At 38.7% G+C, this 25,250-nt stretch overlaps 1 protein-coding gene across 4 annotated transcripts in view; it reads left to right on the top strand.

The window, feature by feature from the left end:
* Positions 1-858: 858 nt before the first annotated feature.
* The window catches only part of SLC26A7 (solute carrier family 26 member 7), a 100,088-nt gene continuing 75,696 nt past the window's right edge, over positions 859-25,250 (top strand). For all 4 annotated transcript variants that reach the window (XM_080381834.1, XM_080381832.1, XM_080381833.1 and 1 more), the window contains exon 1: positions 859-23,970. In XM_080381834.1, the coding sequence (XP_080237960.1) occupies positions 23,778-23,970 (193 nt within the window). In that variant the 5' untranslated portion in view covers positions 859-23,777. The remainder of the gene's footprint in view (positions 23,971-25,250) is intronic.

Genomic DNA, 25,250 nt, shown 5'->3' with positions numbered 1-25,250 from the left:
AAAACTATTGCTTAGTAAATACATTTGATCATGAAATCTCCATCAAATCTTGTGTAGGAAAATGCGTGTCTTTTCCCTGCAAGATTTATTTATGTGTTTTAAGAAGAATGTGCAAGATAGCCTATTTGTACAAGGTGAAACCAGGTCTCAATATAGGCTTTCTTGCTTTCTCACTTATTTCTCACAATGTATGGTACATATCACAGTGATGCATGTAACATCAGTTTGCCACATGCACAAACTAAGGTATTACCTTCAAAAAGCAGGCTTTCCAAAACTGATAACAAGCGTTACATGATTTAAGAGTCTTGAAATTGTCTTTATAAACTGCATTGATATGCAATGTTTTCAAGATTAGAGCACTTATAAAAGATAATTTCAAGGACTGTAATCAAATGTACACTTTAGTAAGGGGAAAAGATCCAACCCTGTATTGTGCACCATAAAAATAGTGAACTGCTGACTAATATTATAATAGAAGCTAAATGAACAGTCTGAGAATAAACAGGATATCTAGTAAATGTGTAGGCTTAATTTTTTTAGCAGAATCTCTTATGCATAATTACTTATGCATAAGATTCATAAATAAAATACTTTTGGGGGGCTAGAAGTTATTTTAGCTAATTTAAACTATCACCTTAAATAGGAAGGCATAATTAGGATATAATATTAAATAGAAAAGTAATTCCTGAAATTTCTATCATTAAATTTTAAAAGAAACTTAGCAAAGATCTCTAAAGCCAGTTGTCCATTAGTCAGAACTTATTCTTTGTTTCTCACAAAGCATTGACACAAGATCTTTGATTTTGTTTACACCATTATGTTTAATTATATTTTAATTATGTTTAAAATAAAAATCTGTAACTGACAATAGTACAATAAAAATGATGCAAAATGCAGCTTTAGAATGATGAAAAAATGAATCTCTGTTCAGTTGTCTATACATCTTTTTTATTCATGGATGCATTCCTACTAATCAGGTGAGTGAACATCATCAGAAAAAATAACAAAGAAATGCACCAATAAAAAAGATAATCTGAAGTTTCTTTAAATTCTCTGTATTATTGAAGAATTACTTTAAATAGTTGGGTTTGAATTACTTTAGTTATAGCAAATGGAATATTTGCATTATCTCACTGCTAGTCTTCAGAGGACCAACAGCTGCTGGGTTTTTTCTAAAGCACTGCATTATTCTTACAGTGTAATTCCCTTAATCTAAAGTCCTCCCTTTATTTCAACAGAAAAGTTTGCAGGAGTTGGTAACTAAATAGTTTTGCTGCTTCAGTTTACATCAATTGTTTTACAAATTAAAAAGCTACTTAAAGATAAAGAAATAAGGACAGATGCTCCATGCATATGCTAAGTTAAAGCTCATCTTCCTTTGCAAAAATTTAGGAGCACATAGTCTCTTCGTGCTTCTAATAAATAATTATTATATTTTAATCAAACAGCTAATCCTCATTTGCTCTACTAGATTAATCTTGCCACTTGAGTGATGGTTTACTAGAGAGCTAGAAATTGTCAAGCTCAGCCTATTTAAGATCCAAGAGGCGATCAGAATATCTGAGATTAACACATAAAAATGTCTTTTACTTGACTGATTTTAGATGTACTTTAATTCTGTTATCTGTAAGTGTTTCAGTGCAAATCACAGAGCAGTTTTAATAGTAGATTGTCTCAGCATTGAAACACTTCTTGCTTCCAATTTTTCAAATGAAAGTTGATGAATTATTTATTTAAGCACTGTACATATTAATTACATATTGTCAAGAATAAAACTGTCAGTAAATCTTAATTGAAGAACTTAAAAATTATAGAAGCAGCTTAACTTCTTATTTTGCATGTAGTACATCTCACAAACATTTGCTTTAGAAATAAAGAAGCCTGGGAATAGACAACTCATAACTATACTCAGTAACTCAAATTATATTTTGCATTATGAAAATATGGTTCTGCATGTTGCTCATATGCCCATGGACATATAAGAAAATATATATATATGTATTCCACATACTGGTACTTAGGATCTTTTCCAGTCTGTTTTCTAAACCAAAATAATATTTAAGCAAATTTCTGGAGTCAGTGCTGAACATATAACTGGCACACAAAGCACATGACATTCTGTTCATTCAGTTAATGGCTTCAAGGCTAGTTTGACCAAGTATTTGAAAGTCTACACACAAAGAGATATGCATTAAATATCCTTTACTTTTTACCTCTTAAGTATAATAACCTGTTTTTAAAATAGTATGAACTAAAATGCAAGGTGGGGGAAAGTGGGGTTGGAATGTGGGTCTCAACTGAGCAAGTACCTTCCAACAGTTGATTTGCAAAATGTCAAAATTTGCTCATGCTTTTCTAAAATGCAGTGCAGGACAGATGAGTAAATATGAAGCAGGATTTTCGTAGAATACTTTAGTTTTGAAAGGAACTCCAGTAGTCCTCCAGACTGATATCCAGCTCACAGTGGCACTAACTTCAGGTAGACCAGATTATTCTCTTTCACTTTACAAGCACCATCCTTCTGTACAGGGAAAAAGGGGAGGAAAAGCCACTGAGAAATTGGTAGCCATGGACGGAAGAGAAACACTTGTTCTGTGTGTTTGCTTCAGGCTGCAGGTCCCTTTTTCCTGTGGCCTCAGAAAATCTTTAGCTGAAGATTTCCTCTGTTTGAGCTGAGTTTTACAGCTTCTTCAGGTTTGGCCTCCTAGGTCAAAGTGAGGAAGACATTTGTTCAAGGTTTTCTGCTCACTTTGTCTCTGATTGATAGAGCCAGCTAACAGACTAGAACAGCTTTAAAGGAATTTCATCCTATTTACCATGCTGGTGTGTTGTGTTCAGTAAGATTAACTCACCTGATGCTTATTCCTTTAGACAAGTCTTCCATTCCATTCTTATCCTTAGCCATGCGTTTCTCATATGAGCTATCATACTTAAGGCTTTTCAGATAAATCATCTTATTGGAAAGGAGCTGAAGCACTGCAGTGATGCACTGCAGCATCTTTCTGCTGGGGCCGGGGACTATTGAAGTTGTTACTGAAGAACTTCAGCCATTGACCTTAGTCCTTGCTTAAGATTCCTGAGCTCCCACCTGTACACCATGGTGGCTGTGAACGCAGCCCATGCAAGAGCTCTTCTTACCACATTTGGGCAGATGATGAGCAGTGCACCCTTCGTTTTCCACTTGAATTTCAGTTTCTTTCTTTTTTTGTTTGTATTTCCAAGGATCTTTTTATGATTGTACCTCCTTTAAATTAGCAGCAGCTGCACATGCCATTAAGGCATATTCTACTTTTTGCACTGCATTAAATGAAGGCTGTATAAGACTGGACTGGACAGCAGTAATGGGCTCCGTCACACAGCATTAGCTACCTCACTCAGTGGGTGCTTTGAACTTTTGTAATTCACCCTGAGTGTATCTACGTCACGGAGCACCAGTCCCAACAAGTATGGAGTGTTTCTGGCAGACTTTGTTAGTTGGACATAAACTGTGCCAATTATTACACAGAAATCACTCATTTCATGTGCTTTTCACCTCTTTTGAAAGGATTTCTCCATCTCAGAGTAGGTAATGATTTCTCTGCATGTGCAGTTCTTACTGCCTCTGCTGCCGCTGCTGGAAGAGTCCCAACTATGTGATGATTTTTTTCAAAATCTGAACTTCATCCATGCATATCTGCACTCAGGCCAAGGAGCTAACATCAAATTGTAGTAACAACTCTCAATTATTACTCATGGAGTACATAATGCAAAGAGTGACTTGGAAATGGAAAGTCCTAAATTCTGTTTCCATCTCCCTCAGCCATGCAGGCCCCAAGACACACTTTCATATGTATTTACTTTCTGTAGTGCTGATAACCCTAGCTTTTCCCTAGGTCCTCTTAAAGTTACAGAGTTTGGGAGTAAATGATTTGTGTGTTGGATAATGAACTTTCAACCCCGTAAGAAATGATGTAATGCAGTTAAAAACTGCTCTTGAAAGAGACTGAGGTGGATAGGCCTCATTCCAAATGTGTGTGACTTAAAGGGTCCCATTATGGAAACATAAACGCAGCTTCATAGCCATAATTACTTTAGCTGACATGTTTAGCTGAGCAGCAATAAAACATACATCATCTTAATATGTATTGTTAATCTTGCCAATGATTTATTCCATGCAAGCTAAAATTACCTTGCTGGGTTAGATAGAATGAAGTCAGTGAAAAGCAGCTGAGCTTGATAATTAAGCCAGACAAAAAGTAGGTTTTTTACTGCTTAGTATGTTACTGCAATTTATTTAAGTACTAGAAGACAACATGAAATTCCTTTCTTTTAGCTATAATTGGTCCTGCTGTAGATGTGTTCAAACAAAACAGATATTTCAGGTATTTCATAACATTAAGTACACAAATTTTTATTTCGTTTGGAGAACTGCATTGGAATGTGCTAAGATTTATGTCAATAAATACTTCCAGCCTTGAAATTCTTCTAATAACTCATGGAAGGAAAGCAACAAACAAGAGAAGTTCACTATTTTTCAGAGGTTTTTTAAAATACATTTCTGTCTGTACTTGGGAGAGGACATTTTTGTTTAGGTGTTTTTCTTGCTATTTTTTCTCATCAGAGGGAAGTCAGCATGGCAGTGACAGGAACCAGGAATTTTTGCACTAACAGAAAAGTCAAATTGTGTATTCATTGACATTTTCCATTTGAAAATAATTATTATTTAGCTAAAAAGTACAGCATGTATATTTATCAGGATATTTTCAAAGACTTTAGCGTAAAGGGAGATAATTATATTTCATCAGCTAATAATATCTTTCTTTTCAATTTGGCTTTCAGGACAGTTTTTATAGCATTATTGTGCAAGATGGGCTTCTCAGTTTGTTAAATATTTTTCCGCATTCCGTAGTGGTAATCAGATAAGCAATTTCATTTTTTTAAAATTAGAAGCAGTAATTCAAACCTAAAATTTGGAGAAAAAAAACCAACCATGCGTCTTTAATTTTTTTTTGTCAGTGTTGTTTGATATTCTGTAACAATGTGAAGCAATGTTGTAGTCCAAGTTTTCAAACAGAATACAGTTGGCTTTTTAGTCACGGTTGCACAGTCGCTTAAGGGCACTAGCATTTACATTCTGTATGCCTATGGATATAGGAAAAGACAAATGTCTTCAAAACAAAGGTCTGATTTGATAACCTATTTGTGGTTATGTCCTGGTTTCAGCTGGGACAGAGTTAATTTTCTTCTGAGACGCTGGTGCAGTGCTGTGTTTTGGATTTGGTGTGAGAACAGCGCTGACAGCACACGGATGGGTTTGGTTGTTGCCTCGTGATGTTTATACCAAGTCAAGGACTGTTGGGTTCCTTGGGCCCTGCCAGCGAGAGGGCTGGAGGGGCACGGGGCACTGGGAGGGGGCACAGCTGGGACAGCTGACCCAAACTGGCCAAAGGGATATTCCATACCATGGGACGTCATGCTGGGTGTATAAACTGTGGGAAGAAAAAGGAAGGGGGGGACATTCAGCATTATGGCGTTTGTCATCCCAAGTAACCATTACGTGTGATGGAGCCCGGCTTTCCTGGGGATGGCTGAACACCTGCCTGTCCATGGGAAGCAGTGAATGAATTCCTTGTTGTGCTTTGCTGGCATGCCCGACTTTTGCTTTACCTATTAAATTGTTCTTATCTCAACCCTTGAGTTTTACATTCCTTTCTGATTCTCCTCCCCACCCTTCTGGGTGAGAGGCAGTGAGCGAGCGGCTGCGTGGTGCTTGGCTGCCGGCCAGGGTTAAACCACGACAGTTTGCTCTTAGTTTTTGTTTATGACTGAGTTGTAAAGGTTGTGGTCTTATGCAAGCCTAATTTTTATGAGATGTTGTGAATTGCTGGTTCTTCCTATACTATCAGTTGACCACAGGTGCATCTTTGTGCTCGTTACACAGATCACTGATTTGCTGTGGTAGATAAGGTCATCGAGGTTAAATAGTTTGTCTGTAAAATGATGAATTCTGCAACACGAAAGAGAATTGAGTTACACGTAGATGTGGGATGAGAAATTGAGATGGAATTGTAAATCTCTAGGAAGCATTTGGATGTGCAATACTGAGAAACTGGAAATCCTGAACATGTACTATTCAGCATGTGCATACATTTCTATGAAAGTAAATTAATTTTAATGTGCCCAAAGTATTTGAATTTTAAAGCTCTGTTGTTTTTCTCATTCTGGATGATCCTAAATAGGAGAACTTTTCATTGAAGGACTTGGTATTTGTTTGTTTTCTTATACAGCTGTTTAATCAAAGGCCTTATTCTGTTTTATAATTTATAGGTTTATAAAGCATTTCTAAGACATTGAATATGAATGCATTTTGGGTCCAATGTAAGTGACAGAAATTAATGTTGAAGATGGTCAACACCTTGGAAAACCAAATCTCTTAAGAGCTATTTGAAAGTGGAACTGCTCCCAGCCAACAGTAACAGCTGGATTTCACCACAGCTTGAACAACTTCCCAGCTGGATGTTGCTTCTGCTCCCACTTCTGTAGACACAGTTAACATTATAAAAAAAATGAGTGAGAAACTTGAGGATCTGTTTACAGTATCTGCTTACCTCATTGCTACTGACAAGTCATCCATTTCATGGAGCTAGAGGCTCGCAGAATTGTCTTGGTTGGAGAGATCTCCTAATATCATCAAGTGCAACTTCCTGCTCAAGCAATTGAAATTTCTGGGTCTGTTAGCTATGGATAGAAATGGAGTTAGGTTTTTAAAGATGTTGGACTGAATTTTGAGTAGAGAGTAATGCTAATAGTATCTTGAATTTTGAAGAGAGGAGTTGCTAATCTGCTAGATGCATCACACAGCTGGACCTTGAGGTGGAAGCAGGGCAGAAGGCTGCTGCAGCCCACTGCCAGAAGTCAGGGTGGTTTTTCTCTGTTGCCACTCTGACTGTCTGACCATCCTGTCTCTTTAGCCTTAGGCTGTTCAGGATCAGATCTGCCTCTAGTTACATGGGTGTCACCCCCTGGCCATGAAGCCAAGTGGCACAGGCTGGCTGTCAGCCTGTCCGACGCTGTGTGGTGCAGCAGCTGCCTTGGGCACTCGGCTGGACCCCGCATGGTGTGCCCGTGGCTCTCAGAAACAGCCATTATTCTTTGTGTGCCTCTCTGATTTTGAAGTTTCTGAAACAAATAGAGGGCAGTTTGTCCAGGTCACCAGGGCAAAGTTTTTATAGAATGGAAGCAGGTTTTGGAGTGCAGCAGGAGGATTTTTAGGGGTTCGTGGGGACAGAAAAACTTCTGGGATATAACATTGAAGGACTGAGTATCCAGAAAAAGATAGAACTGATGTAACCTTACCCATATTGCCTTTTGGCCCTGTTTTTTGAAGTGAAACCTCCTCTAAGCTTTGCCTAGTTACCTGGGGCAGCCCCAAAGGTCCAGGGGGTGAGTGAAAAATGAAGCAGTGTGGACACTGAAGGGTCCGATGCATAAGTTCATTTTCTGGCTTTCAATTATTTATCAGTGTGGATGTTTTCCATGAAGTCCAATCCCAGTTAGTACTGTGCTGCAGTGCAAATAATAAATTATTTCCTTCTTCTTAAATAAAAAATGATCTAAGTTGGTTTTGTGGTCTCAGAAAACTTTTTTTCTGCAGCAACATTACTGTCCACTCCTTGTTCAATGTTGCCTACAACACAGCAGATAACAGTGGTCCCCATCCTAAGGAACTTTACATTTAAATATTAGTCTTGAAGACAAAATCTAAGTGTAAATTTTGCCTTTGGAGGCCTTTGTGCCTTCTAAACATTTGGAAAAAAACCTAACACTTTACAGGATGCTTGACAGAATAGGAATTCAGCAGTATTTGTGGTACAGATTTGTGGAAGACGATTTTGAAATGTTGATGTTACAGCTTTTCTTCAGAAAGTATGTACAGTGTCTTTTATTTGCAGAAGAAAATGAAAATAAACTGAATGTACACCTGCTACCTATAGGGACGGTGCTGTGCTTCTACCCAGTGTGGTCACAGACCGGTTGCTGTTGCTGTGCCATACAGCAAGCAAGGAATGCACTCAGTAGATCAATCAGATTGCTCTCTTTGGTATTGTTTACAATAATTGTTAATTAGTTCCCTAGGATAGTACCTCATTTGTGGTCAAAATAAAATGTACACCAGATGGAGAGAAAATGAATTCTGAAGTAGTAATCTATTCATATATGTAATTATTTCTTGTAAGTCTGTAATGGTGATGTTTTTGGTTGTTTAAACTCCAGCAACAGACAGATCAAGCAGATGACATTGCTTAAACATTAGTTAGGGTTTTATTGGGTAAACCATAAACAATTGATATGTGATAGCTTTTTGACTGGCTTCTTCCATGTGTTGTAATCTGATATTGTGATCAACATTTTTTTGTTTAAAGACTTTTGAGTTCAAATTTTAAAGTTGCAGAAGATGTTTAGATGTGCATAAAGTGTTATTTCTAATATGGTTCAGCATTTTCATTACAAATTCTGCCTTTCCTTAGTTTTGAAATTGACTTTTAAAATGTGGTGGACAGATGTCCTAATATAGAAACAGATACATTGTTAAAAATAAAGAAAAAAGATCAGGTTTGAAATGTTTGGAGTTTTTTGGTTTTTTTTCTGGAACAAATTTAAACTGAAAGAGGCTCTCATACCTTATTGAAAAACGCTGAGAAAGCATGAATTTATCTTTAGAAATTCTATATTTATACTTGGTCTTTATTCCTATGAATGATTTCATGTGGAAGCAATATTATTGTTACTTTCTTTTATGCTGAGAATCTGATTATTGTGTAATTTCTCTCTCCCCTGAAATGACATTTGTTTCTTATTTCTCACCCTTTTGAAATGATCATGATGTTACAAAGAGAATGCAGATTCAGGAAACGTATTCCTACATGCAATTATATAATTAGTCAGTAATTTCAGTGGGATTCTCAATGTGCTTGGATTTAAGGATGTGCTTAGCAAGCTTCTTCAACTGGTTCAAAGTTACTTATTTTGAAACAATTGTACTAAATCTGCCACTCCTACAGTAGATACTGGTAAGGCTTAAGAAAAAGTAAATAAAAGTTCCATAAACAGGTGCAGATTTTTTTCTATAGGTTTTCTGTTTAGAATAAAGGATGGCTGGAATGCAAACATTTCTGGAGAGTTTTGGCTCTGTGATGGAGCCAGTGAAGACTTTTAGCATGATCTTTTCACTTTGAACAATAAGAATGGCTGAGAGACAATGAACTTCTTTTATACATCTGTGCAAACGGTAAGAGGTATCTCACTAATACTCCAGGTATTCTGACACCTTCCCAAACCTGAACATTTCAGCAAGAGGGTAGTTTAAAAACACCTAAATATTTTTTATTTTGAGGTATAATAAAAATGTAGACATGACATACTAAATTTATATCCTTCTGACATTAAGAGGATGTTAAGAAGGCTATGGGAGGTGCCCAAGTGTATGGAAATGACAAAGACCAGAGCTGATTGGGGAACCTTATTTGTGCTTTCCCTTTGAAGGTCTATAAAGGTCACATTTTATATGCAATCAGATTGGATTTCCAAGAACAAAAAGATCAGAGTCAGACTATTTTCATAGCTGCTTTGTCTAAGATATAACATGACAGACACCTGATATAAACCCCAATTATTTCAAAAATTGAAAGAGAACCTAAGCAGATTTTATTTTTTACATTCAGCTAATTTATGTAATGTATATAGTGTTTTTCCTTTGAGTGGGGCATGAATCAAAATCCATTTATGACAAGGAGAAATACGTATTACTGAAGTTTATACAAGTGCTGTCACATAGCTAATGTCCTTGTGGGCACTTGTACAAACTTTGTATGTAGGAAGACATCCACAAACAGGTTTATCATTCAGAAACCTCAGGAAAAAATATATACATAGAGAATTTTGTAGAACTTAAAAAAAATCTCTGTAATTTATGTACAAAAAAGTAATTCATGTCCCATATGGTTTTATTGTTGTGTAGATATTCTAGTTCACGCTGAAAGGTTTGTCCCCTTTTTCCTTTTCAAAAGCAGCTTCATTACAGCATCGTTTCACAGTGTTTCCTGTTTGATGTTATGCTGACATTGTTTTAAGTTGCTGACTCTTTAAGCAGCACACTCTCCAGATAAATAAATAAGGCAACATTACAGTGGGAGATCTTAATTATATAAGGGGTAGATATTAATTATACAAATAGGGACGAGACCCTCAGGCACTGGGGTCTAAGATGGCTCGTGGCAGCAGGAGGTAAAAGAAGACCTGGAAAATGAAGTCACGGTGTGGCAATCTGGGTACCAGCTCTAACAGCTGCCCAAACCTTTGGTTTCCCTTAGGTTCCCTTTACTCCTTTTTAGTTCTTTACAATCTGCATAAAGGAAAGTCTGCGAGTGTCTTTACGCTGCTTTACCTTCTCATGAACTTCTCTGTAACATTTCCTCCTTCCCCTTATGGATGGCCAGAGAGCATCTGAAATGTAAGAGAGGAGCGTGCACAGAGCTCTTCTGTCCATGGAGACTGAAATTTTAGTTGAATGTGGCAAATTGGTGTCAGTACATGTAGGTGAAATTAGCCTTCTTTCTCATTCAAAATGTATAAGTAAGAACACCAGATTTCTTTGAAGTCTGAAAAGGTGCTCTCTGAATTAATTTAAGTTTCTCCCTCTCATCCTGGTAACAAGGTTTTCTGTACAAATTGTCCCGAGATGTGTCTTAAAGCAAGATATTTTTAGAAATGGTTGTACCTTGGAGAAAGTTTCCCCTCTCTCCAGTGAAACTCTATTACAATTTCAGCTTTGGCAAAATCAACTCAAAGTAACTACAGTCTAAACCAACAAATCTGTGCGACATATGGCTTATTTTATGCACTCTTCTGCCTAATGCCTAACATACAAATATTACAAATTTCTGAATGGAAGATTTGTTTGAAGGAAGTAATTCTAAACTGGGAAAGTGCAATAGTGATCTGTGATAGAAGAAATCGGTAAATAATTGCATCAGCACATTTGAGCACAAAGGACAGGTTTTAATGGGGTGGAAGGGAAATGCCTGTATGAGAGCCAGAATGTAGAAATCTTGCATAAAAGGAGGAAAAGGAATTGTAAATCAGTGCAAGGGAAGGCAAAATCAACACGAGCTAAAAAGTCTAAATTTCAAAAGTAACAATAGAAAAGAAATTATGAGGGGAAAAGGCAAAAGAAAATTGTTTGTGTCATTTTTGAAAATATGGAACTAAACAAAAGCAACTGCTAAGCACCTGAATCAGCAAACTATCCAGCCATACGCTCAAGTGCATTTTTATTTAACAAAACACTCCACAGCCAATTAAGCAATCACTGGGGTCAGAAGAAATCTTTCCACAACTGAACTATGAAAATTAATTTAATCTCATGGACTTTTTTTTAAATTCACAGAGCCACAGAATGGTCAGGGTTGGAAGATTGACTAGCCCAACACCCTGCTAAAGCAGGTTCTCCTAGAGCAGGTTGCAGTTGTGTCTGGACAGGTTTTGAATGTCTCCAGAGAAGGAGACTCCACAGCCTCTCTGGGCAGCCTGTGCCAGAGCTCTGTCACTCCCAAAGTAAAGAAGCTCTTCCTCCTATTCAGGTGGAACCTCCTGTGCTGCAGTTTGCTCCCTTTGCCCCTTGTCCTGTCACTGGGCACCACTGAAAAGAGCCTGGCCCTGTCCTCTTGACATTTGGCCTTAAGATACCTGTGTGCATTGATAAGGTCCCCTCTCAGCCTTCTCTTCTCCTCACTAAACAGGCCCAGCTCCCTCAGCCTTTCCCCATAAGGGAGATGCTCCAGCCCCTCATCATCTTCGTAGCCCTGTGCTGGGCCCTCCCCAGCAGTTCCCTGTCTCTCTTGATCTGGGGAGCCCAGCACCGGGCACAGCGCTCCAGATGGGGCCTCACCAGGGCAGAGCAGAGGGGCAGGATCACCTCCCTCAACCTGATGGCCACACTCCTCCTAATGTCCCACAGGACCCCACTGGCCTTCTTGGCCACCAGGGCACACTGCTGGCTCATGGGCACCTTGCTGTCCACCAGCACTCCCAGGTCCTTCTCCACAGAGCTGCCTTCCAGCAGGTCAGCCCCAGCCTGTGCTGGTGCATGGGGTTGTTCCTCCCCAGGTGCAGGACCCTCCACTTGCCTCTGTTGGACTCCATTCAGTAAGACGTAGGTTTTGTGTTCCCATTGTGTATGGGATTACAGAAAAGGAGGCTGAGGAATGGATAAAAAAAAGATTTTGTAGTTTATATGTAACATTTTAAATGCATATACAGTGGAAACCACAGTATTCCTGATTACTTTCCAAAATGTATTTGCATATAATCAATCGCTGGTTTTCTGTTTTGGCAATACATGATAAAAATACAAGTCTTTAAACATTTAGGAGTGAGTAGTGGCACAGAATGATCTCAGTTGTCTGTGTTCCCTCACTGTGACAAGGGAGGGTAACAATTTCATAAGATGTGGAGCTGTCTAGGGGAGATATTGATTATTTTGGAAAACAGCTGAAGTTCTGCCACAGTTGTCTAATAGCAGTGGTGTATTTCTCTTTAAGCACGTTTCAAACTTTTCAAACACCTTAAAAGTCTGATTTAATTAAAGGGGGAACAATTCAGTCATGATGATGAATTAACCATTTATTTTTAGTGGACCATGGGCAAAGGTCTTATCCTTCTTCCCTGCTCCCTCAAGCAGATCATAGCAGTGCATGCCACAGCCACGCGAAGCACATCGTCCTGTCTTTATCAGCTGTTCTCCACCCTCTCCTTGGTGCCATTTTCATACTCCCAGGAAAAATGAGATGTGTTGTGTTGTGCGATGTGGATAATTTCCCCAGAACCCCAGGGTCTGGGGTCATGTTTCAAAGCCATAAGGCCTTTACTGAGAATACATAATTTGCTACTATTCAATGTTAAATTGTCTGACCTGAGAAACAGCTGATACTGCAGAAAGCAGCAAAATGACAGCCTTTTTCTTCATCAATGAAGTCATTAGCCATCACATCAGAAGGGAACAGGAGTATATCTTAACTAGCATTTGAAGTGGAGTTATAAAGAGAGAATGCATTGCTCAAGATCACCTAGAACAGATTTTTCTGCAGTAATAATAGATCAGTAACAATTAGAGCAAAAATGACAGAGTCCAGACCGTGCAAGTCTCATCATACATGGAATTACTTTCTTACTTAATCAGTTGCGTAAAATGTGCAGGTAGCTGCATTTGATTGGGTTGTCATATCAATTATTCTTTATTTTTTATGCAAATTAAAATGGACTTTGGCTTAAGAATCAGGGATCTGTATAGTGTGAACTTTGAATAAAATATAGGGACTCATCTGGATGACGTCTTTGAATGAGCACTCTCTCTTTTTTTTAATATATTTTCATGGCTTCTTAAGGATGTGGCATGCGAGTCCTTGTGTTCTGAATTACTGTACCCAGTACTGTACTGAGTTCCTGACACTTTGGAAGAAAGTGCTGGAGAAGTACAACAGGGTTCCTGATTTCAGAGCACTTGGCAAGTACACTGGGGGATTCAGTTTGTCTTATTTCTAAGCTGTTGGAATTATTATATTTTTTTGAATGTGTGGTGGAAACATGTATGGGGTGGTTTAAAATACTTTATTTCAAACTTAAGTATCTTGTGTGTGTCTAGTTCACCAAGTTGCAAGCAAGAATAAGACTTTTTATTGAAGTAAGCAAGATAGTTCAGTACAACTGTTTATTGTGAGTTTTCTGAGGTTACTATTCTTTATAGTAGTAAAGTTGTTTATAAAAATAATGTTCTCATGCCTCTGTATATCTTTCAGGCTTATTCCTGGAACCCATAAAAGTTGATGTTACAATTCAGATTATTAGTAGAACACAAGTTTTTGACTTCACTCAAACTTCTTAGCCATGAGGGTAGCATTCCATGCAATACACCAGATTTGCTGATGATCATTAAGTCAGTGTGGCAAGCAACAGTTTTGAGGAAGGAAAGCATTTAAGTCTTTCTGGGCCCATCTTTGGAAAGCAACCCCTTTTTTATTTAGTATGCACTGTGCATTCTTCATGTGAGACTTTCTGTGAAGTATGCAGACTACAAGGTAGTCTCATAAAACATGTTTTCAAATATTTTTAATTAAAATGATGAAATAAAGGACTACATGAATATGCTAATGGTTTAGAATAGGCTTTTCAAGGAGTGTTTTAGTTGTCCCACAGGTTTCATGGAATTTGCTTGGCTGTGGCCCTGGAATTCCACTGGTTTGCTGTCTCTGAGGCCAGAAAGATACTAACTGTTTAAATATTAAATTTTAATTATTACACTTCATAGGCTTTCCTTTTTGAATGGACTTATTTTCTGTCACATGTTGTAAAACCTGTTACCACTGCGATTTATACTATTACAGCCTACAGATCTGGATTAATATGCTGCTTTATACATACACTGTTAATTTAGTTTCCTCAGTGAGGTGGTTAAGTACCCATTTCAGCTGGCTGAAATTAAGCCAATGGGTAAAGTATACGGACACTCAAATCGCAGTTTTTTCTAAGTACTTGCATCAAATTATGTGTCTGTAAGTTAGCAGCAGCACAGTGCATTGTAAGAGTGGGTAGAAATAAGACATTTAGAGGAAAACAAGTGTGATGAGATTATCATGGGATGCAAAAGAAGGGATTTGGTCTGCTGAAGGGTCTGGAGGCAAGGTATTGCTGATTATTGAGGCAGTGGTATCTTCTCCCTGCAAGGGTGTCAGAACAAAAACTTGCCATTGAAGGAAGGCTATGTAAATTGGGATAATCTTTGATTTATTATCCATTCTTCTGCTCTAAGATGATGTAACTCTCACGAGAGAGAATGTAGAAAACTTTCTACATTGCCCACAGTATTTAAAGTAGTGTATGTTTTTGGGAAGAAAGGGCAACCCAGAAGATGCTATAGGAAAGTGATTCTTTCTGCATCACTTTCAAAGCAAAAGACAGAGGAAATAGATATCGTATTTCAGCATTCTTTTCCTCTTGCTTGAAATTTGTTTAATTAATCTATTATATGACTATTAAAACTATTCTTTTTCTTGAGCCTGATGGTAGCTAAGGTTTTCCTCTTTTCCGTATAGTCACAGGCAGTAGAGTTACTGTGGCACAGGGGTGGCTTTCTTTTTAGTCACAAGTTGCTATTGTTCCACTAAAGTGAAGTTTATTGCACTTAACCTTTAATATGCTTTTTCTGTCTGAAGGTTTGGAATCAACATATGTTGTCTATTGATATGAAAGACAATTACCATTTTGATAAGCTTCATGTGTGTTTATTTTTCTAATAAGGCTGCCTTATTTTTTGAGTCCACTTGAAAACGAAGTTAACTGAAGCAAAGGAGTCTTATGCCTGAGAAACAAGTAAAGGAATGTAATAGAGAAAACAGAACCAGGCTGTTGTCAGAGTGGAATAGCAGGACAAGAGGCAATGCTCACAAGCAGCAGCAAGGGAAATTCTGTTTGAGTGCACAGTGGGGAAAAATGCAGCAAGGGGGGTTAAACACAAGAACAGTTTGTCCCCAGAGCTTGTGGAATCTCCATCCTTGGAGATATATAAAATGTTCCTGAGCAGCTTGATCTGGCTTTGAAGTTATCCCTTTTATGATGAAGTATTTGGATGAGATGACCTTTGGAAGTCTCTCCCATCTCAAATTATTTTATGATTCTAAGGATATCTGGAGATAAAGTTCTTCAGGAATGCTTGTTCCGTTTTTGTTGTTCCCAAATAATTCTCTCGTCAGACAAGCTGTAATTGGTGAGCACCTAAACATTCTGTGGTTGATGAGAACATCATATTCATAAAAATTAACTTGAGGTATGAACCCTTTGGTGGCTTAAGAACAGTGAATTGCATTTTTTGAACATATTAGCATTTTAGACCTGTCTGCTGTTTGTCTAACTCGTAAGGCTGTTGCACCTAAATTCCAGGAAAAATGGAGCCCTGTCACAGGGGATCAGATCTGGTCTTCCCAGCTGCGTCAGTGCCTCAGTGTCCCACAGCCTTTGGTGGGCCAGGTCTCAGCATTATCATTTACAGATAGGTCTCAGACACGAGGATGGATGTTTCTTCAAGATACATTTAAATTCTCAGTACCCACCAATTCGAAATGAAAGGAGACCTGGAGTGAGCAGAGCTTTTGAACCTCATTCTCTGGTGGTCAAGGCTAGAATTGAAACTGGTGAAGAGCTGCTTCTACACAGAGTGGCTGCTCTGCTCCACAGACTGCCAAGCACCTGCCAGCCCATAAGACATGCAACGGAAGGGGGTCACTTGAGTTTGGATCTGTTGATTTCCAAAGTTTCAATGTTCTGCTTTCATTGCACGCCTTATAGGCTGATTTGTGCACTTGATAATCAGAAAATCTGGTTTATGTACTCTGTCTTACGTTTCAATAAGTGAAATAACACAAAGAAACAGATGCCTGTGATTTAAACATTTCTTGAACGTGTGTTTTTGGTGCTGAGACCTTAAACAGCATCCCTCTTGCACAGACAAGTTTACGTCAAGACTAAGGATTACCACAAAGTATTTCTGTGTTTAATGTCATTGTATGTGTATACATATTTATATGTTTTCCTTATGAAGATGTGTTCTCAAATGTATGAGTCCATAAATCTCAGTTTTCAGCCTATTTGGTGACACATTCCAGTTTAAAAATAATAAAAAAAAAAATTGGGGTTTTTTTACTAATTTGAAGGTATTTTCAAACTGCTGCTAGAAACAACCTTAAAAGAGAAAAACAATATTACATTTTCTTTACTCATGTTTTCCCCAAGAGATGGACACTACTGGGGTTTTTAGGCTCATTTTAGATGTGTTAGATGATTTAATATAACTTCCCAAGAACTTAAATTTTTTTTCTTAGCACCTGTGTGACTTTTTATTAGCATTCAGCTGTAAATATCTCAACAGGAACGGAGTTTAAAAGGATTGTTGCATTATCAGATTATTTTTTGTTTGCCTGTTCTGCACTTGCATTTCTCGTTCATGAGATGAGCTGAGAGCAGACGGTACCTGGGCACTTGGAGCTCCTGTCTTAAATCTCTGACCAGTAAATACGTTTGAAATGTAATGAGTGAACCTTTTATTGATGCTACAGGCTTTTGATTTTTAGCGTGTTGTGTTCTTGAACTACATAGTTAACATTATCCAGTTCCAAAACCATCATGTCGTGAGGCTAGGTAGTGCTCTTGGACTCAGCAATAAACAAAGAGAAATACCAAGTGAAGCCACTCGATGTCGGTGTTGCTTCACACAGTTGTGTGGAGCACAGCATCACCAACGGGGCTGAGAAGCCCGTTGACAAGGAGAGTGTTAAAAGCCGAGCCCAAGCCATTTGAGTCAGGTCTGACTTCTGTGTTGCCTGGACACTCACCTTTATCTTGTGATAATTCTGATTAATCTGTGGCAAAGGAGATATTCTGTCACCATAGTGGCTCCTAATCGTCCTGTATGAAGAAAAGATAGAGACTTTAGCTTAATCTGTTTTGTGAAGGGCAAGAATCATACCTTTTTTAAATTTAGGTCCACCTTGAAGTATTTGATGATGGAAATCAGGAGTACTTTTAGAGTTAGGTATCACTGAAAATAAATGCATTGCAATCAACCGTGGAAGATATATTGGCAAGTTTCAGAGTTTGTGAATTATGTTCGGGTTTTGTGCACCAGAATTTCAGAGGACCAATTTCCTTAAATTTCAGTAGTAAATAATTTGCATGCTTAAACATATGCTTTCTCTGTGGTCTAGTTTAAAATTTTATGTAATATGTGTGATTGATAACCTATTTTTTTACAAATTCTCAACATTCAGGAATGCTTTTTTAAAGGTGTGGATTTTTGTCGCTGTTTTTATGTTGTTCCATTTGTTATCACTCTCTTATCTTTCCAGTAGCTTGTATAATAGCCTCGTGTGCTCTGTTCTGTGATTTATGAGCTGCACAGTCTGGTCTCTTTGAACTAGTACCTATCACCCCTTATTTTACATCTGACTTCCATTCCCATCCAGCTGTGCTTTGTCAAACATACTTGGAATTTTTAACAGGATTTCTCTTGGAATTTCAGCTATCTTTCCTAAAGTCACAAGCTTTGTGTGACCAAGATTTTTTTTCTTACATCTTTCATCTAGTATCCTCTTAATCCTTCAGACGTTGTTATCTGTATTTGACAGAACGATAGCAGCATCAAAACTGAGTTCATAGAGATTGTTGGTCAGGGTAGAGGACAAGGATGAATGGAAATCAGTTTCCCCACTGAAGAAAAGGTGAGGAAAGCTCAATCATTATATATTCAGTTGGATCATTTGGTGATATGTACAGTACTAGAATCATACTTTTTTGTGTTTCTCAGAAAAAGCAACTAATAACTAGAAAATAGGCTTTCCTTACATAAGATCATTGAAAGAGCTAATTGTAAAACATCTAACCTTAAAATTGTGTGTGAATATACTGACTTAAATGTATAAAACCAAATGTTCCTCATGCTTCGCTTTTGGTGTTCCAGAAAATGAAGTTTTATATGCCTGCTTCAGGAAAGGAGAGGATCTCATAGTCCTGATATCTCAGGTACATCATGATACAGTTTGAAGTATGACAAATCTGCATAGTCTGGGTGTTTGTAGATTATATGTTCATTGGTTAATGAATTTCACTTGATGGGAAAATGTTTAAACAGGGGGTGTGTGTGTGTGATACATTATGTGTTTCAGGATACTGATGTGTTTTAGGGAAGTGTTTTTTGACGTTTCTTTAAGATTCAAATGTTAGATTTGTCTAGTGAGGTATAGGCTTGCTGTTATGCATACCTATGCATCTGTTTTCCCTTCAAATTTTTGATTTCTTTTTCTGGAGGGCTGTAAATGATATGTTGCTTTGTGTCACTAACTAAGAGTACTTTATTAATTTCAAAGTTACAACAAGGAATACTTATTGAAGACTGGTGACGATGTTATCAACTCCAGATTTAATGATAATGCAATTTTTAACTTATCTAAGTAACTGTTGGAGTAAAACAAAATTTCTGCACAAGTTCCACATCAGCGCAGACATCCCAAAGACTTTGCATGTGCAGTTCTGTCTGCGTCTAACAGGGCTAATTTTCAAGTCTTAGCTGTAAGATATTTGCACTCACGCATGCACACACCCATAGAGAGAAACCATCCCTTGTTATTGGTGAGGGACAAAAGTCTGTTGATACAGCTAATCCTAGGAGTTCAGATACTAGTCTGGGATTGATGAAAATTGTCCAGATTTACTGACTCTGCAAATATAAGGTGGGAAAATCTCAATTATAGATTTTTTCAAACAGCTTCAGCATTTTGATGTGAGAAGTTTGAAGAATGGAGAGTATGTTCTTGTGTGTTTAGTGAAGGTTCTTTGGTTTCATAATGGGTATTGTTTTGAATATTCAGAGCTTCTAGGGAACGTAATTTGTATTAAACAAAATGGGACTAGTCTCTTTCACACAAGTATCCATATTTGGATTTATTTTTGTACATACAAATTATGTATAGATGTGTTTTATTATATTTTTTTCCCCAGAAAATGCTATTATAGTTAAAGGTACTGAACATTTTATCAAAACTAAGCACCTCCTGACAGCTGAGTAACTCTTGTTGTATCTAGAAGGATTCCTATCTACTTCTGATCATTGGAAGTAGGGAAGGGTCTGTGTTGTGGAACATGTGGCAGCCGTAAAAGCCTTGATTATCCTTGAATTGCACTTCCAAGCTAAAAGCAGGAACACACACACATACAAAACCCCAAACCCAAACTCCACATTAAAAAAAAACTAAAGGAAAATACAAAAAACAAAAACAAAAAGAAAAAAGGAATCAATGCTTAGATGCTTATTCCAATGAACAGAAGTAGGATAAACCTGTCTTGTGTTTCTTCTATTCTTTAAAAAGTGTGCATGGTTAAAGGATGGGCAGGGCAAAGAATAAGTATGCCTGAAATAGTTAAGAGTGAGAGTCTGTCTTAAGCAATCTTTTCCTGATATTTCTTTTTTTCTTTTTTCATTTTGCACTTCTAAGAGACACAACAGTGGACACCACCTAAATATCACTAAGTAGAATGAACTGTGGTGCATTTGCCCTTGTGTTTTTCTCCCTATTGCATTTGGAAACAAAGCCTCATTTTTAAAAAGTTTTTTCAGATGAATAATGCTTTATTTTAATCTAAATAATAACATTTAAATGAATTTATGTAAATACAATTGAAATATTAAAAATGCATATTTATTTTTATTGCCTGATGCAGAATAGTGATTGAGAAGACACCTCACACATATGATGGACCTTACATTTTAAATTCAATTTCTGTCCCATGCAGAGATAAAAAATACTTAAAGGAAAGCCACTGTGTCCTTGCTCCATATCCAACAAGACACTTAAATGACTTGACATTCAAAGGTCTTCCATGCTCTTATCACTTTGTGTCTGAGTACTGTGTATTGTACACAAGGTACATGACGTTACTAGTTGACGAGGCACGTGAGGCACGCAGCAGTGGCAACGGTACGTCCTGTGGCTGAGCACTAGATTAAGGTGGACAGAGGGGTTCCTGGAGCCAGGGAAACCCAAGCAAGAGCTGAGAATCCTACCAGGAGCCAGCAGCTCTCATGAGCAAGGCTGATGCAGCTTGGGCATTGCCATGAGATTTAAATGACCCTGAGGGGTGCTACCAACCAGGGCGTGATGTGGCAGTTTGTGTGGCCATTTGTGTGGCAGGGTGCACAGGGAGGGCCCTGCGCCCTGCTAGCAGGGCCACAGCCAAGGGAAGTGCTCTAGGTCTCTGCTATAACGGTTGGGCACTGGCCTCAGCCTGAAAACCAGTGTTTCTGCAAAGAAAGTCCCTGAGATGTCTGGTGCTTCTACCCAGACAGAACTGGTAAGGAAGGAGATATTAGTACAAAAGTTAGTTTGCAACAAGTGCCCAGATCCTTCTCCTGGAGAAAATGTAAGTACGTGCATAAAGTGTGCACAGGCTGATGATCTGTTATGTCAGGTGGCTGAATTGCAGGGAAGAGTTAAAAGGCTGTGCAGTATCAGAGGAGCCGAGATGGAGATAGATAGGTGGTTTCAGAACCATGTTCCTGTAGCGGACACCAAAGAAATGAGGCACCTTGGACCTTGGGGACCCACAAAAGCAGAACTCTGCTTCTGTCTTCACCCTCCAGCATCACAACCAAACCAGATATGAAGCTTCAATGGCTACAGGCACCCACAAGCAAGGTCCACAAGGAGAAGCTGTACCAGCAGCACACAGTGGATACAATAAAAAGAAAACTTTGGTGCTCATAGTAGGTGACTCTTGGTTAAGGGGCACTGAGACACCCATCTGCCAGTCTGACAAGTACTCATGTGAGGTGTGCTGGCTTCTGGGAGCTAAGGTCTGAGATGTTGCCATGAGGGTGCCACAACTTGCACAGACTACTATCCACTATTACTCTTTCATGTGGGCATGAATGACACCGCAAGCCAGAACCTGGGCAGAATCAAGGAAGACCATAAAGCCCTGGGGGTGCAAATAAAAATATTGGTGCCCAAGTTATCTTTTCTTCCATTTCATCATTTAAAGGAAAGGGTGCATCCAGAAGCAGATGTATAATACAAATCGATTTCTGGCTTAGTGGCTGGTGCCATCATGAGGGTTTTAGTTTCTACAACAAGATATTCTTTAACAGCTATAGCCTGTTAGGGAGGGATGGGATACACCTGTCTAGAAGAGGCAAAGGATTCTTTGGTGACAGGCTAGCCAACATGGTGAGCTGGGCTTTAAACTGAAGGACTTGGTGGGAGGGGTCTGATATGGCAATGCTTACAGCATCACATCCAACTAGTGAATAGGCCAGGCCAACCAGAGCAGCGATATATGTCCCTTAGCTGCCTCCCAAGATGAGTATTCTGGCAAAACTCAAACAGAAGAAGGAAGTTTACAGGATGTAGAAAAAGGGACAGGCCATTTGGGAGGAATATAGGAATGTTGTCAGAGTATGTAGGTAGGCGTTGAGGAAGGCTAAGGTCCATCTGGAATTAAATCTGATGACGGACGTCAAGGACAACAGGAAGGGCTTCATCAAATACATCAGTTGTAAAAGGATGACTAGAGAAAATGTGGGCATGTTGCTGAATGAGGTGGGCGCCCTGGTGATGAAGGACACAGAGGAGGCAGTTACTGAATTGCACCTTTGCTTCAGTCTTTACTGCTAAGGCCAGCCTTCAGGTTTCCCAGACCCTGGAGGAAAGAGGGGAAGTCTGAAGAAAGGAAAACTTTCTACAGAGAAGGATCCTGGGGGGCATTAGGAGGAGTGTGGCCATCAGGTTGAGAGAGATGATTGTCCCCCTCTGCTCTGCCTTGGTGAGGCCCCATCTGGAGTGCTGTGTCCAGTGCTGGGCTCCCCAGTTCAAGAGAGACAGGGAACTGCTGGAGAGGGCCCAGCACAGGGCTACGAAGATGATGAGGGGCTGGAGCATCTCCCTGATGAGGAAAGGCTGAGGGAGCTGGGCCTGTTTAGCCTGGAGAAGAGAAGGCTGAGAGGGGATCTTATCAATGCACACAGGTATCTTAAGGCCAAATGTCAAGAGGACAGGGCCGGGCTCTTTTCAGTGGTGCCCAGTGACAGGACAAGGGGCAATGGGCACAATCTGCAACTCAGGAAGTTCCACCTGAATGTGAGCAAGAACTTCTTTACCTTGGGCATGATAGAGCTCTGGCAGAGGCTGCCCAGAAAGGGTGTGGAGTCTCCTTCTCTGGAGACATTCAAAACTCACCTGGATGTGACTCTGTGCAACCTGCTCTAGGAGAACCTGCTTTAGCAGGGCGTTGGACTAGATCTCCAGAGGTCCCTTCCAACTCTGACCATTCTGTGATTACAAGATCAAAAATTACTTGGTGAAGTCTTCATTGAGAGAGCCTTTGCTGTGTGGACTACCAGGAGTAGAAAGGAATAGCTGTGAAGGAGAGTGATCGTCACAAGCATTTTTGGCACTTCCCATGCAGAGCTGATAGCCTGCAGTCCTTCACTGCACTTTGAGCTTGTTACATTTAGGTCTGAGGCTTCAGCCTACAGATGCAATCTGTGTATGTTTTTGTCAGTACTTATTGCTACCTGCTGTTTTGCATTTTCTACATAAATAAGCTCTTTATTGTCATTTAGAAGACAAAACATTGATGGAGTAAAACAAATTTGCTAGCACCAGGGTTATGGAGGACTTCATGCTTTCCGACTGTGGCCAGAAAATCTACCCCCAGGAGAGGCAAGGCAGCTCTCCCGGGCTTGGCAGGGAGATGCCTGCTCCACTGGGCACTTCCCGCTCATATTAGCATAGCTCAGCCTATATCGCACACACCCCCAGTAATACCTCATTTTGCCACTGGACTGAGGCCAAAAGCACAGGCATTACAAGGAATATAAAGCGGGAGGTTACTGGAAAGAATCACTAACTAACTTGAGACTAGACTAAATTTTTGCAAAGAGCAGAAAATGTGATCTTTGCTACAAACGGTTCTTGAATTTCATTTAGCTCTTTATATGATTGAAGCATTTAATAAGTGTTTTTATTTAGTAAAGTTAGAGAGCAGCTGCAGAATTCCTAAGTGCTTCTGCTCATTTATTCTTTCTCTGTAGTTTTGGAACTGCAAAATCTCCGAAGAAAACTGGAGACTGACACAGATCAGGGTGATTCCTCAACCGTGCACTCTTCTGAAAGAGGAACTGCTTTTGTGGGGTGGCAATGATGACAGGAGTAAAAAGGAAAAGAAATGCAGTCTGGAGGAAGATCCAGGCTGTTCGCTTTGAAGATGTCAAAGTATGGTGTATGAGAAGGCTGCCCATCTTGAAATGGGTGCCTGTCTACAATTGGAAGGAAAATTTGGTTCCCGATACAGTTTCTGGGATGATGCTAGCCATCCAACAGGTGACTCAAGGTACAGTCAGTTAACTCATTTCAAATTCATATGTTTCAAATCTGGTCATGCTGAATCGGTCTGGTCATCTTTTTTTCTTTTCTTTTCTTTTCTTTTCTTTTCTTTTCTTTTCTTTTCTTTTCTTTTCTTTTCTTTTCTTTTCTTTTCTTTTCTTTTCTTTTCTTTTCTTTTCTTTTCTTTTCTTTTTTTCTTTTCTTTTCTTTTCTTTTCTTTTCTTTTCTTTTCTTTTCTTTTTTTTTTCCTTGTTTAGTATTATCATAAAGCTTTGGTTAAAACAAAGGCATGCTTGTATGTTTAGTGTTGATTTAATCTAAATATAAATATAAGGGAAAAAATATATGCTTTTAACTGTTATGTGTACATACTGGATGTGCAAAGGTGGATAGAAATACCTTGTGTTATTGTAGCTAATTTCTGTGAGCTGGAACTTTGTTATATATCCCACCTTTCTGACAAATTTTCACAGACTTAATATAGAAGATAAGAGAGCAGCAACTGTATTCACACAGCATATGGTTTCATACAATGTTTTATCAGTTAAATGACTACCTTTTTCCCTATTCCATATGGAAAGCAAAATACATCTACGTGATAATTGCATTGTAAGAAATGCAGTTTGGGAAGAAACATGGGCATTATACCGTAACCTTTGGAAGCCCAGAGCACAGCAGGAAATACTAACTTTCTGTGCATAAAGGGTGCTCCTGCCAGAGGCATTACCCACAGAAAGAATCTGCCTGCATCCATGGCTTGCGTACTTCTGCTTCTGCGTTGATTTAATGCTGTATTATGTTACCTACCACATCTCTTTTCAAGCAGCTATACAAAGCAGGGGTGGAGCTAGACTCCATTTGGTAGCTTAAAAAAAAAAAAAAGGAAAAGGAAAAACTCCCCCAAAACAAAAGCCTGCACAATTACCTGCAGAAACCTGAAGTCCCAGTAATCTGGGTTTGTAAAGTGATTGCTACTGGGAATTAAATGTTTTTCTCAGTTTTTTGATGTGTCTTTGATAGTGTCACCTTCATTTGGCAATATTTTGTATTTGCCTCAGGTAAATCACAGCTTCTTATCTTGCTCAAATGGACTTTAACTCCTTCCCTTATGTAAACCATGTTGATTCTTTCTTAACAATTTCCCATATTAGTTATGCTTAACTGTCATTGATGTTGTTACATTATAAGCACTCCTTTAATTGAATTATGCTGGAGTTGGAAACAACTAATTTGTGTAAGTATTTGTGCTTTTAAAGTAATTAGGAACATCTGCATTGGCATGAATTA

Source organism: Falco punctatus, assembly GCF_963210335.1.
Source record: "Falco punctatus genome assembly, chromosome: 3".
Classification (NCBI taxonomy): domain Eukaryota; kingdom Metazoa; phylum Chordata; class Aves; order Falconiformes; family Falconidae; genus Falco; species Falco punctatus.
This window is presented reverse-complemented; position numbering and strand designations above follow the sequence as displayed.